This window comes from Neocloeon triangulifer, unplaced genomic scaffold (genome assembly GCF_031216515.1).
Source record: "Neocloeon triangulifer isolate White Clay Creek 2 clone unplaced genomic scaffold, ASM3121651v1 ptg000003l, whole genome shotgun sequence".
Taxonomy (NCBI): domain Eukaryota; kingdom Metazoa; phylum Arthropoda; class Insecta; order Ephemeroptera; family Baetidae; genus Neocloeon; species Neocloeon triangulifer.
In genome coordinates this window covers 9,245,994-9,260,370 of record NW_026775546.1, presented here as the reverse complement: position 1 = coordinate 9,260,370, position 14,377 = coordinate 9,245,994, and the positions used below count along the sequence as shown (strand labels likewise).

General features: G+C 32.7%; 2 protein-coding genes across 2 annotated transcripts in view; both read right to left on the bottom strand.

The window, feature by feature from the left end:
- The window catches only part of LOC132192984 (uncharacterized), a 39,219-nt gene that overhangs the window by 9,349 nt on the left and 15,493 nt on the right, over nucleotides 1-14,377 (bottom strand). The window contains exons 2-3 of the mRNA XM_059613243.1: nucleotides 4,326-4,406; nucleotides 2,149-2,178 (exon numbers count right to left, since the gene is read on the bottom strand). Of these exons, the coding sequence (XP_059469226.1) occupies nucleotides 2,149-2,178; nucleotides 4,326-4,406 (111 nt within the window). The remainder of the gene's footprint in view (nucleotides 1-2,148; nucleotides 2,179-4,325; nucleotides 4,407-14,377) is intronic.
- On the bottom strand, nucleotides 7,463-9,509 carry LOC132192710 (uncharacterized). Its single transcript, XM_059612793.1, has 4 exons — nucleotides 9,294-9,509; nucleotides 9,073-9,243; nucleotides 8,674-8,754; nucleotides 7,463-8,617 (listed from the first exon to the last, which is right to left on the bottom strand). Exons 1-4 carry the CDS (start codon nucleotides 9,358-9,360, stop codon nucleotides 8,280-8,282), a joined length of 657 nt encoding a protein of 218 aa, XP_059468776.1. The 5' UTR covers nucleotides 9,361-9,509; the 3' UTR covers nucleotides 7,463-8,279.

The window sequence follows — 14,377 nt, the reverse complement described above, 5'->3', positions numbered from 1 at the left end:
CTTGAACTTTCGCTTACTCACAGAGACGCGTCCACTCAACGCAATTTTCATTCCCGGAATTTCAATTAATTTCTCTTTTATATAAAATTTCAATTTCTTGCTTCAATCCTTGGCATTTTATGTGAAATTTAGGTCCAAACTTTTTATCCACAATTTATAAAGGTGACATTCTTTGAGTGAAAAATTCCTCTCTTCCTCAATTAAAGTGAAGATATGGACTTTACCTCTCCACTAATTGTACGATAAAAACTTTTTTATCGCGTTTAATTACCCGATTGAATGAGTATATATCGCTGAGTCGACTCGATTCGGAGATTACAGAATTATCTCGTCAAGTGGATTTGAAGAACGGAAAAAGTGACACCACACGAGGGCAGAAATTAATTCTAGATAAGAGGCAGACTTCATCAGCAACCCGATCCAACGTCTTATTTAGATAAGGGATTGTGCAAATTGGGTGCGTTTGTGGAGCAGAGGCAAAGTCTGTCTTCAGCACAAATTCCCTTTGTGAACATCTGCTGATAACTTCTTTGCGAGTGACTCGTGCAGGACACGTCCTGTCACCGTGAAAATTACTAGCCGTGAAAGACGTTGCGTAACACATGCCAGCGGGGTTTGTGCAAAAGTATAAATAACTAGAGGGCTTTTAATTTTGTTTTAAAGTGCTTTCAAATCTATGCTTCAATGAGAAAGTAATATTTTTGTTTTAAATGCAAAAAACAAATTTTTCAAAGTTAAATATTTTTTTTTCAATATTTGTGGCAGTGTGTAATTAATAGGGCAAATTAGCCCATGATTTGTGCCCTATATAAGGTTTATCTATTTTTCAAATAGACTGTTTGATTGAGATCCGATTGGGAAATATTTGATTTTTTTTCATTCTTTTGAAAATTAAAAAAAAATCCATAAATGTAAGTTCTATGTCCTTTTTTATAAATATTTGTAAAAAAACTTTTCTTGTCAACGTATTAAAAAATCCCCAGAGAGTCCACTTCTGTCTCGTCTAGTTATTTTCTGTCACATGTGAATTTCACCCCCATGAATAACAAATGAGAAAAGTTACAATTAATTAAGTATTTTTGTATAGGTTGAACAATTTATTATTATTTTAAACTGAATAGAGTTTAATAGAGTAAAGATTTTTATTATTTAATTAAGTCTTTATCTTGAAATGTGAAAAAAAAATTGTGAAATAAAAACAAAAAATTGTCAAACAAAATAAGAATTTAATCATGTGAAATTTTAAAACTTTTTTGTATAGCCTTTTATTCCCTTTTCAATACTTCCAATGTTTTTGGCAGTATTCATTTTTTCATGCGCTTTTTGCCTGTCATATAGGAATTGAACTTGACCACGCCAATTATATGTAAATGTGGTGTGAAGGTGCCCTGCCTCATCAGCAACAGGTTTATTGCCGCGAAATCGCTGCTTTTTGCGGGTAGGCCGCCTCTTAATTGTCTCTCACCTTGGAGCGAACTAACCTCTTGAGAGCTATTATGGCACATAATATAATAATTCACCGCCAACAACTTAATGCATTGTTTACTGTTCGAAAGAGAGACGGAACAAAGGAAAAGAAGTCTCACGTTTCAAACTTGGTCCTCTTCCGCAAAAAAAAATTAATGGCATGCTCTTTGACCTGTCTCGAAAAGGTCTGTTTTGGTGATAAAATATTTGTAATGCTGAAGAAGGAAATTTGTACTAAAAAACCCGTCACTAGAATAAATCGGAAGAATAAATCTCGAAGGTCGCACCATTTGTACACCTCTGCATTTTCCGCAAACTTTATCTCTCCCATACACACACTCGTGTAAACCAAAACAAACAGGAGGTAAAGTGTGCTCGAATGGTCACCTCTATGCGTCTATTTAACGACTTGCTGCGTCAACGAAATGGCATGTTTTGCTATTTTGTGCGCACCACTTGAGCAATATGGAATGAGCCAGAGGTCTATTATATTTATTACTCGGTCAAATGTGTGCCATTCAGCACCTCTGTATTGACAGGGATCAGGTGCTCTCTGCGCGAAGGTGTCGATAATTACATTGCAAAAAGTTCAAATTGAAAGGCGTCGTTTATTTTGAACGTTTGGGTTTTTGAGCGAGAATATAGGTCAAGAGAAATAATTAGGAGATGACATAAACTTACCTAGGTGTGAAAGTGATGACAGTTCAGAGTCTGAAAAGCAAGAGATAAAATGGTCAAATCATCATTTGAAATAACAACAACAAATAGTTAAAATAATTAAAGTATTGCAGCCGAGGAATTTAAATTTAATAATAATTTTATATTTTTAAAGTGGAAAAAATTAGAAAAAAATAGTTGACTTAAGGAGAAGCTTATGACATAGTCGAATCAGTGCATTGTTTGATTGTTTGGCGATTGTTGCACTCTCGAGTCAACTCTGGTCCTTCACATGAGTCAAAAAAGGGAGCAAACCCCCTGTTTCGCTTCGCCATAATTTCCACCACATATTTTTACTGCGCAGACTGAAATTTTGAGCAAAATTGATCAGGCCATTTTTTAGCATTAGACTCTCCTCAAGTTAATTGATTTCTAATTGAATTTGCAAAGAAGTGGGCCTAAAAATTCATTTTAATCGTTTTTTATTTTTACCGAAGTCTCTTTAATGGTTTCTTTTTTAAAATATATCATTAATAGAAGGACCTCTCAATGGCACTGTAAAATCAATTTTTTTTTTTTAAATAATGAAGGAATATTTTTCCATATTTCCTCAAATAATTGCCAAAGTGGATAAAAATGTAGTTAAAACCACACAAGAAATGACATTTCTGCTTCAGATTTAGTAAGAACAGGAAAAATTCTAAAATTTTTCTTACAATTTTTTAATTTTTTATTATAGGGGCCTAAAAATTTTGGCTTAAACGAATTTTGAAATATTTAATTTATAGTGATTTATGGTAGATAATTAAATAAAATATATGTATATAAATAATATAACATATGGGGAGTGAAGGAAAAAAATATAAATACATATTAAGTTCAAATTTGTTGGAGACGAACCCGATTAAAATGTGTAATTATTTGCTATGCATAGTTGAAAGATCAGCGCCTCTGAACAAAAGGCCGTCACTTAATCATCAATGACCTTTGCCAAAAGTGAATTGAGCTTGAAAAACAAAACGGCGTGAAATCGATTAGGTGTGTTCTTGTTTCACGGCAAATTGAAGCAAGGAAATCAGTTGCAAGGATTGATCGGATTAACATTGTTATTATTATCCACGGCTACACCGAATGTGAAAATTTGGTGAGGCGCTGAACGCTGGAGAACAGCCTTGGCCCAAAGGGACAAGAGCACCAGTGGTGCAGAGAGAACTTGAGGTCCGCCTGTTGGCGAACGCTCGCACTAATTCAACCGATCAAGCGTGGAAAGGCGTCTTAATTCGGAACGCTGCAAAAAGCGACCTCTGCGAATTTTTTGCAAAGCACACGTTATCTGGAGCGCGAAAATTATAAACTCGAACAAACCTTTGTCCTGTAAATTGATATTAAACAAAATTTCATAATTTAATTTTTTTTTAATTTTTCGCACAAAATGTTTATTATTTATTAACTAGTTCACTGTTATTCGAATTATTTGACTGAAATCACTACTTATATAAATTAAAAAATTAGCATTAATTTTTTTGTCATAATTAAAAATAATATTTTATTAAACACATGTGTGTACAACATAAAATAAAAGATAATACAATTTTCAAATAGTATTGTAAATAAAATTACATTGTCTTTTTTGTATGTTGTACACACATAGTGTTTTTAATAAATATTTAATTATTAATTTTTTAATGTACTATAATTTCAATGATTCAATCCATACTTTGAGGTTGAGATTTGTAAATTATTTGGCAACAAATTATTGTTTAACAAATTACCTCTTCATCTGATAGGTTAAATATTTATAAATATTTTAGCATTTAAACATAAAAAAATTTTGGTAAATACTTTTTATTATAATCATTAAATTTGTACTAAACTTATTGCTTAAATAAACTTTTATAATTTAAACAAATATCTATTTAAAAAATTACCACTTATTTAAGCAAAAATTAAAAATATTATTTAAAAATAAGTAACTTGATAATAAATTATTATTATTATTATTATTTATAACTAATTTAAGTTAACTTTCAATAAAAAAAACCATTCAAATATTTTGCAAGTAACAATATTCTAGCTATTTAAAATTTGGAAGTCATAAGTTTGACCAAATTTTTAGTTTACTTAATTAAAAAAAAAACACGAAAATTAAGATTACTATAGAAATATTAATGTAATAAGCGAAAACTTCATTTCCTTCTCACCTGTATCGTTGAGTAGTCCTTGGATGACTTCGTTGACGTCGAGTATTTCGTAGGGCGGCGGCCCCAGATCACCCTCGCCGGCTGCAACACAAAGAAAACGCGATATTAATTTAGGCGGCTCGCGTACGAAAAATCCTTTCGATCTCAGTCAGTAATTGAGCAAAGTGATAGCAGGAAACAATGAATGGGCGGCGGCAAAAGTGGTTTGTCCAGTGCCGGACCCCTTTTGATAAGGCGCGATCAAGAGTGCAAAGCGGCCGACCTTGCTTCCTTCTTCTGGTGGCCCCCACACTCAAGTCGTCTGCATCCGACTTGAGCAAAAAGGAACCGGACCAAACTCGCCGGCCACCGCTCGCCGTCAATAAATCACTTTAATTTAAAAATATAATACGCCGGATAATTTAAATCTACAACTTTTTTCCAGACAATTTTTATTTTTAAATCAAACTTTGGATCTAATCTAAATTTATCTGAAATTCTTAATTTGGCATTGATTGATGAATAGAATGGTAAAAACAAAATTATGTCAAGATGAAACGCGTTGAGAGCAAAGGCGACAGGGGTCAACGAGCTCTCCCTTGCTCAATTTGTGGCAGCAAATTTTTTTTGTGCATTATCATATTTGAGGGCTTTGTGATTGTGTGCGTTGTGTCGACAGAAGAAGGACTAAAAGGGCCAAGTGACATCACAGCAGTGTAATCCTAAGACGGTAAAGAAACGCCCAGAAGAATGCCAGTGTTGATATTGAAACAAAAAAACCAGTCCATTTAAACAGAGGACACGAGAGTTTAAAAAAAGTAACCACGTGATTACATTTTATTTTTAACTCTACTAAATTTTCATCCATAATATTTTTAACTCCTATTCCAATCAAGGCTCAATGGTGGTTATTAAATGGTTCAAATTATTGGAATAACTAGTATAATAATTTAGTCTTCTATAAATTTGATGAATCGATCTTTTTTTGTTGTAACAAGAAATTAAGATTGTATTAATGATTGATATTTTTTGAGTGATTGGCATTATATAGGATTAAAAATTTAAATTTGATCTACTTTGAGTCATTCGTCTTTGATTAATCTCTAATTAATGACGCGTTATCTTCTTTAAAAACAAACGCCCACCGCTGAAAAACACCGAACTTTTGCTTTCTAATGGTCGCTTACACAATCGAGTTTATCTCCTGCTGCTCATGCTTTTCTTGAATAAGTTTAGTTCAGTTGGTTGGCTTGTTTGAATTACTCAAATTGAAAACTTGAAGCACGTGACCGGAAATAGTACTACAAAGTGAGACGTATAATTTCCGATAATTTTCTACGCCTTTGAAGTAAGTGATATTGTAGTAAGGTCGGGCTGACTCTGGTTTGAAGGGGATTATTTTCACTGGGCGCGAGCCTGTGTACAATGCAAACAAGGATAGAGATTATAATTATGAATAATCAAGACAACAAATAGTGACGCCTGAATTTCGTATATGAAATTATGAATTAAGTAGTTATTTTTAATGTTTACCAACGTTTTTTTTTTTTTAATTTGATTGGTATAATTAATTATGCAGAGCTGAAAGTTTTGTAGTTTGAGAAAATTTAAGTAATTTTACCTTCAAACTTTTGTGATAAATAAAAATAAAAACACTCATTTTGTTGTTCATGTTGAAATTATTTGATAATCAGCATTTATTTCATTTAATTTTAATTGTTTCAAATGCGAAAAATTGAGCTTAAATTGCTACATAATTGATTCTTATTTAATCAAGATTTTCTTCTAGCGTAAACCTTATTTTATAGCTACGTTTCCTCTTGATAAATAATCTAGAGGTAGCAGAGGACAAATCAATACAAAATATGGAGCTCTGGTTTTCGCAGAATACTGCGTATTTTATGCTATATCAAACATCTGCTAGTTTTCAATCAATTCATGACAGGTGAAGAAATACTTTTTCGCTATAATCTGTGTCACCGCAGAGATAAGTCAATCATAAATGCGCATTCATCAGTCGGCGTCAAGACCTCAACAATATCTTAATTATGCAAAAGATTTAATTCTTCAAATGGAAATTTCCTGTAATTTTCCAAAGAAAAAAATAAAATCCCGTAAAGCATTAAAGTAGGATGAAATCCAATTTAATTATAATTAAATCAACACCGGCTGGTGATATTTAAGGATAAATTTAATTAACTGTTTTTTTTTCAGGAGGAAATCCTCACTTTGAGCCGATCAGGCGTGCCGTTTGCTTGTACATGTTTAAAATTAATCGGCGAAATAATCGTCATTCAAGGCCACGGTCATGCCAGCGCTAATAAAGTGGAAGCCGTTCCACTTGCTTACATTCAAATTTGTTAATACCACCACTAACTAGCAATTAATGAAGACCTAACATTTGCGATCAACCTGACACATCAGAATTAATTAAAACCTTGAAAATCAGCGGCTAATTTGTAATTCGGTCGACTTTAACCCACTTAAATAGTTCAGATTCTCCTCCAAATTTTCTTATTCGTTTTTTTTTTTAATTTCTTCGCCACCAAACATTAAAAATAGCAGCGAATAAAGACGTAAAATCCGTTCAATTGAGATAAACCAAAAATAATAATAAAATAGGTTGACGCCTTCGGCTCCACCAATTAAGGAATTTTTCTACTTGCCCTGACCCTAAAAAAATTTTAATTTATTGGACTCACTCGATGCTTCAAGGTGATACATGTGTGCTTTCTTTTGTCCCCCCTTTGGTTGGCTATATTTTCAACATATAGAGGTTCAAGAGGGTGCGTGCGAGAGGCTCGATCGACACTGACTGACCAGCCGGCACAGCAGCCACGACGTTCTTCAATGGAAGATGACGTCGACGGCTCCCTCGCAATAATCAGTCTCTGCGAGCCCCACGCCGCTTTTGTTATCAAATTTGAAAATAATAAACGCAGTGAAGTGTGGCTCAAGAAACTAATTTATATTAATGCGCAAACAACCAATGGCGATAGACTGTTGCAAATTGTGTTATGAATCATTGCAAATTGAAAAATTGCATGTTCTATATTTAGATTTTGATTCAGCCCCCTAGTGTACATTGATTTTGAAATAAATTTTGCATGATATCTCCAATTTTAACTAAAAACATAAAAATAAAATTATATGCAGACATTCTTCATTTTTACTTCCATTTACTGACCTAAACTGGGTATAAATTATAATTATTATTTTACACGTTTCATTTCGTTCCACATTTCAAAACATTTACATTCCAATAAGATAGGAGTTATCACGATATAAGGACAGATTTTTTTTACGCACCTTAATTACTCAAGATATTATGTTTATTACCTTAATAGGCTTAATATAAATGAAGAAACAAAGTAAATGATCGATTGGAAATCCCTTCAGAGTAACAAAAAATAGTATATTAACTACACAATTACGCGTTTTAAAATTTCGTATCGACTGATTGGCAATATTTTTTATTGGGTCTTTGGTATTATTGTTTTTCTATGACTCTAAATAATTGTGACATCAACGATTGTTTTTCTTTCAAGTGAAGAAATATTTATTTTTATTTGTATCTGCACAAATGTAATTTACAATAATATCTATACCATTTGTCGATAGTTTGAAGCACAAATTTTGAAATTTCGATAGAAAAACCTATCACAACTTTTTTTAAGAACTGAAAATGTTATAGATGAAAATTTGAGCTGTCATAAATTTAGAACTTGTTATTTTATTATCATCCTTTCATTCTGTCAATGGTTGACTATAAATGAAAGGCGCACTTTTTGTTATCAGCGATCAGCGTCGCGTGATAAGAATTTTTCTAGGAAGTTGAAATGAATTTTGGTTCAAATTTTATCTAAAAAATTCATCTCTTTACATGTATAAAAATTCTTGAGATAAAAGTAGAGAAAGAAAAATACACCATATTTGGCGCATCAAAAAATTCAACTTTTCTTTTTAATCTGACGTTCAAGGGAGGACTTCGCAATATTGTAGTTCTTCTTTCAAATTTTTGAACGCTTCATCATTTACATAATTTTTTTCTACCACCTCAGAATAAATATTCTCCTTCTGTTGGCAATTGACAGACTCCTTGTCACTTCCAACATCATGGTAATGAATAACATCTTCAACTTTTGGTATCGAAGTTCGCTTTCGAAACTTGATCCAGAGGACAATCATAATCGAAATGGCAAACAGAAAATTCAACACCAGCAAAATGATATTCGTTATTGTCAGGTTTGAAGGAGGACACGCCGGTGATTCGCCTGCTCTTTTCTCTGCATTTGATTCTTCTTCCTTGGAATCTAATGAAAATAAAAATAGCAATTTTCAGAGTTCCAAAAGATAAAAAAATTCTTACTCAAAGGGATAACCTCTGTAGGATTGGGAAGTGTTGATGCAATTTGAATATTTTCATAACTTCGCTGAATGTTGCAAGGTTCTGTGCATAATTAAATGGTAAGATTAATTTATTCTGATATCTGATCTAAAGGGAATAAGATGTACTTCCAGAAAAAGCTCATTAATTTAAAACTTTTGAGAATTTTAATTTAATCAATTTAAATATAGCGTTTCAATGGTTTGAAAATTACCTCTTTTGATGGATTTTGTGGTATTTTTTTTTTTAAATTTATCCAAACTCTAAAAGATTTCTTTAAAAAAAACTGAGGTGGTTTGGTTCAAAGATAGAACTTCCATCCTCTTTTTAACCATAACACGCAATATCTTATTTCCTGAAGGCATAAAATTGTTTACGCACTATTAGGATCCATCTGCAAGCAGTAACCTCGGAAACCTACTGAGACACATTGAACGTTGACGTCGGTCACATTATTTGGACACGAGCACTGCTCAAATTTGATACGACCATAAGCTGGATGGCAACGAATGCACTCTTTTTTTAGCTTTAGACACGATACTGAGCTTGAAGCTGATTACAGCAGTAATTAGAAAATTTCAATGAAATGTAATTGGCCTTACAATTTTGCGAGAGACTGCTCGGAATTATGCATATTGCAAAAAGAATTGTGCACAGAAGACGTTGCATTTTAGGTGTTTGGCTAACATCAAGTAACCGACTTGTGAGTTGCAAAAGCCACACTTGAATTTCCTGTTTTTTTCTTTTATCACAATGCGGTTTAAATTTTTTGAAAAGGATGATTACTCGTGCTTTAAATAATTTTTGTATAATTGAAGGGAAACGATCTAGAAAAATAACTAAAACCTAAATATGTAGTTAAAAAGGTCTCTAATATTTTGGCAATGATGGTGAATTTTGAAAAATAAATAATAGATCATGAAAGTTTGTTTGATCATATTTTTCATTGTTTAACATGAAATTTTAATGGCTTGAACAAACTTAACAGTAAATTTTAAGTTCACCATTTCTCTGACAAAGCGATAAATTTCAGAAGCAGTTTTATCTGCGATTCACTGTCTGATTTTTATTCTCAAGTTTCATTAAAATTTAATTTTATTCGCAGCGAATTTAATCTGTAAAATGCCGTCAGAGAAATAAAAATATCCCAGATCAGATTTTTTGTCCGTTGAACCAGGACAGAGAGTCGGATTGATTGCAATTTATTGCCACGATTGCAATCACAACTGAACACTCTGGCTGCAAATTATTGATGGCATCATGCTGCGGCTGACGTTTGATTGATTTTCCTCAGAAGGGATTAAATTTTAATATACACTTATGTCTTATCGTGTTTTTCCATATTTGTTATTCATCCAACTGCGGAATAATTTTTCGTAACAGTTTTTTAATTTGACACGGAAGAAATAATAAATCTTTATTTTACTCTGCAAATTCATTCTTCTTGCCAATAAGCGACACATGTGCTGAATACACAATAAGAAATCGATCAAGATAAAAACGAGGAAAAAAGAGTCCACTCTGCTCCAAAGCGTTTTGATTGTGCGAATGGATTTTGACACAAAATCGCGTCTGATAAGACGCGAACGTGTGGTATTCCAGATTTTTTTGCTATATTATCTAATCTGAAAAAGTTGAAAAATCTCCTATTCATTGAGAGCTTGTAGGTGGACAAGTTTTGGCCGACAGACGATTTGATTGTAACTTTGATTTTCATTGAACATTGGATTTGTTTACAAATTATCATAAGTGGTCACAAGTGGAGATAAAATATTTCATATTATGTAATAATTAAAATTTAAAAAACATGTATGATTAATAACAATCAAAAAATTATTACAATATTATAATATGCTCTAATTATTATTGTAAGAAAAAAATTATTACTATTTCTTTTAAAGGACTTTTAAGTTTTAATTAAGGCAACTTTTCGTCTTCCGGCAAGGACCTTCCTTTCTTTCTTTAGATAAAAATGCAAATTGGGAACGAATATATCGTGGTCTGGAATGAATGGCCCATCAGCTGCATACAAATATATCCTCGCGTGAAACCTTGGGATTGTGAGTGCGTTATTATTTTGTACCGACCACGCGCGCCTTCTTTTCTCGTCAACTAAATGAGCTCGTATAATGAATTCGCAGCCGACGGCGACGATTTTCCTCGATCTCGCAGCGCGCATAAAAATCAATAAAGCAGCCTTTGCTGATTATTGGCCGTGTAAATACGTACGAGTGCCATACGTCAGTCAGTGACCGAAGCCTTGCTCTTTTTCATTATCATCAGACGCTCGCTTTCCATATTGCATATTGTAATAATGTCGATTTGCGCCAATCTTAATTCCCCTCCTTGTCGTTCTCAATAAACAATAATTATCGCAAGCAGCCAATGCAAATTGAAAATTGAAGAAAAATATGCATAACACAATCAATTCGCTCTTATAATTTTCTTACACAAACGCAGTAACAATTTATCGGAAAATTACTTTATTGGTGTCAATTTTAATCAATTAAATTGACTAATTTCTGTAAACTCGTATTGAGCTCTTTCAAATCCACATTCTACAAATTATAAAATTATCAAAGTCTAACAAAATGGCAAAATTTTCCTTTTTTAAAAATAATTTTGAATTATTCTAATATTATTAATTATGCTTCATTTTAAAAGGATAAAATTTTAATTTAAAATTTTGGTTGTTTTAACCAAGGAATCAATTTTAAAATGCAATGAAAATCTTTACCAGTATGCATATATCAATTATTATAAATTTTCTTGAATTAATCTTATATTTTTATAAGGAAAATTTAAGGTTTTGCAACTAAAAAAGTTGAAATTTTTAGGGAAACTGAAAAAACTGACTAGGAAAAAAGATTACCGAGAATCAATATTCCTAAATTAATAAATGTAGAATAATACATTATTATTTGAGAAAATCAGGTGGATTTCTCCAAAACTGGGACATTAAAATTTAATTTACTTTCTTCTGCGAGCTTCACCCATCTAGAAATTATCTAGATCAAAAGTAAAATTAGATTCAGGCTCTATTGGTAAACATTTTCTCACAGCTTTCGGGTCGTAAAGTGAGAATTTCGTGTAGCAACTCGAGACGCGCCAATATTTGGCAACGAATTCGCACAAAACTCGACCCCTGACGCAAGGATCAGGACCGCTTATTTCAAAAATATATCAATTCCTAAACAGGTTCCGCAATTAGACCCGAGTATCAAATGATATCATCGACGCACAAATTTTTCCAGTTGAATTGCACAATGGGCCAATATGCAAATTCAGGGCATCTCTGGGCGGGATCAGACACAATAAAGCTGTTTGTATCAAATAATGTGTGCAATAATAACATAATTATATGCATAAATAATTGGGCGCGCATACTTTCCATTTGATCGCGCCCAGCCGGGTGATATAATAATTTGCTCGTTGGCGCGATTAAATTATTCGACTTGAGGACACGCGGTGCCAAACCTGTTCATAAATCGCCTCTCGCCTCATAACTCACGCGTGCAATAGTTCCAAATTCAAATCGGTGCGTGTAATTTTTGCGAATTTTTGTGACTTATTTACAACTTTTGATCCGGTTCAGATTTTCATACGGCTTTTATTGATATTATAAAAATTGGATTTCTTCTCCTGTTAAGTCGTACACATGTTGTGTTCAATAAAATTTCCTAATCTAATAAAAATTGAATTCTTTTTTATGTATTTGAGAAATTTTAAATTATTTATTTTAATCTATTCTAGACTTTTTTAATTCTAACTCTAGTGCATTAAATTTTTGGTCCTGTTTTTTGTTTTACTTTGAAACATTTTAAAAGAATACAGAAGGATAAAAAAATATCTTTTAGTAATAAAATAATTGCATTAAATTAATACTAAACTTGTGACTAATCGCCTTGACTAATTTAATTATTTCCCGTTTCGAGTGGTTTCTTTGGGTTTTACGCTTACAAAAATATTGCATTAAAAAGAGTGAATGAAGTTAATATTTCCAAATAATCTCTCTTTTTCTTTCAGGGGAATTATCCTAACAAAAGCAAACAAGAAACCATTGTTCCCTTTGCAGTGGGTGTTGATTTCATTATGCAAAATCGCGTCAAGATTTTTATTTTGGCGCTGTAGCATAGCAGAGCAATCAGAGAAAGTTCACAGACTTTGGAACGCGCCCTCCGGTGCTCTCATCACAGTTACGCAAAAGTTGCCGGGCACTTTTCCACGCACTGAAATGAAGAGGCGACGACCGCTGCTCCTTTTGTTTGCCTTAATTATGCAAAGTGCGGTGCGTCACGATGAGCCTAATTATGCTTCATATATAGCAACAGGGACCATTAGCCTCGCGGGTTGGAGAGGGCAATGCGGAAATGTAAGAGCGGCGAGTGAAAGAGCAGGTCATTTTCAGTGGTCCAGAAGTAAAAAGAAGTTGGCTTAAAATTGCTTGTTACTCCATAAAATTAGATTTAATTTGTTCAACTTTCATTTCTTTAAAGTAAAAAGGAAATAGAAATAAAATGACGGGTGCGGTTATAAGTAAATTAATATATAAAATTATTATCCCATTCCATTCGTAAAAAGATAATGTTTTTCAGACTTTTTATTTTGTTCAAAATCCAAGTTTCTGCTAGTTAAAGATGGATTTCAACTTTGTATGACGATCTTAAATTTTAACTTTTTTTATAAGCAGTTTTTTTATACTGTATTAAAAAACATAGCAAATGAAAATTTAATTTCATTCACAATTGACTAAATTATAAATATGATTGTAATAAATTTTAAGTTTTCACAACAACAAAAGGTGAATTTATGCTTCCGAATCTGAATGCCCACGCTGCCGCCGTTTCATTAGCAAACCGGCAACATCACTCATATTCTGACCTTTAAAAGTGAGAGAGACACCCATAAAGCGTGGGAAAGCCGTCTAAAATTAATTGTATTCGAAATTATTCTCGCCTTCCTCGTCGAGATAAGAATTAAATTTTGTCAGCAATTAACTTTTTTATACCGAGTTTTGGTAATTTGTATTTTAACAATAATAATTAAAAGAACACACGCGTTGGTCGAGATGAAAAAAAGTGACGTAGTACATAATGAGAGTGCAAAGGCAATGAAACGCCAATCATTTCATTCGGATACAAATTGACCTATATTATAAACCCGCAGCGCTTTTTTTTATTCTCAACAATGAATCTATTAGAAAACATTTTCCATGTCAGAGAACTGTGACAAACCCAACATTGAAAAGGCAAGATCGTGTGTCATCCGTATAATGTATCAGAGATATATACGTTTTTTTCCTGAGTGGCATTTGTTCAAAAGGCTAGAGGAAAATTACTGGGTCAAAGTCAAAGCAAAACAAAAGAGCCGAACAAAAAGATTCAAGTCTTCAAGTGCCATTCTTCGAATTAGAAGCAATTTGAACAAAAATCCCGGAGATGAAACCTCGTGATGATATAATGTCGAGGACAATTTCGAAATAAAAAGACGAAATTCGGTGTGAGGTCAAAATTTGTCCTACAGGAAATGCCGATTGCCATCAAGAATTCGAAACAATGCAGATCATTTCGCGATTTCAAGATAGGCAAAAAGAATAGAAAAGGGCTCACCTGAATAAATTCCAAGGCACCTGACACAAACACTGATGCTTTCTTTTTTCAGTAATAACAGGAACTCGGGCATTTTC

What these genes read in the sequence shown, in the direction of transcription:
- LOC132192710 (XM_059612793.1), bottom strand. Translation starts at nt 9,360, where the DNA reads ATGCAACGTCTTCTGTGCACAATTCTTTTTGCAATATGCATAATTCCG. An exon ending in GAGCAGTCTCTCGCAAAATT is followed by an intron (nt 9,244 to 9,293) that starts GTAAGGCCAATT and finishes TGCTGTAATCAG; the next exon opens with CTTCAAGCTCAGTATCGTGT. An exon ending in TACAGAGGTTATCCCTTTGA is followed by an intron (nt 8,618 to 8,673) that starts GTAAGAATTTTT and finishes TATTTTCATTAG; the next exon opens with ATTCCAAGGAAGAAGAATCA.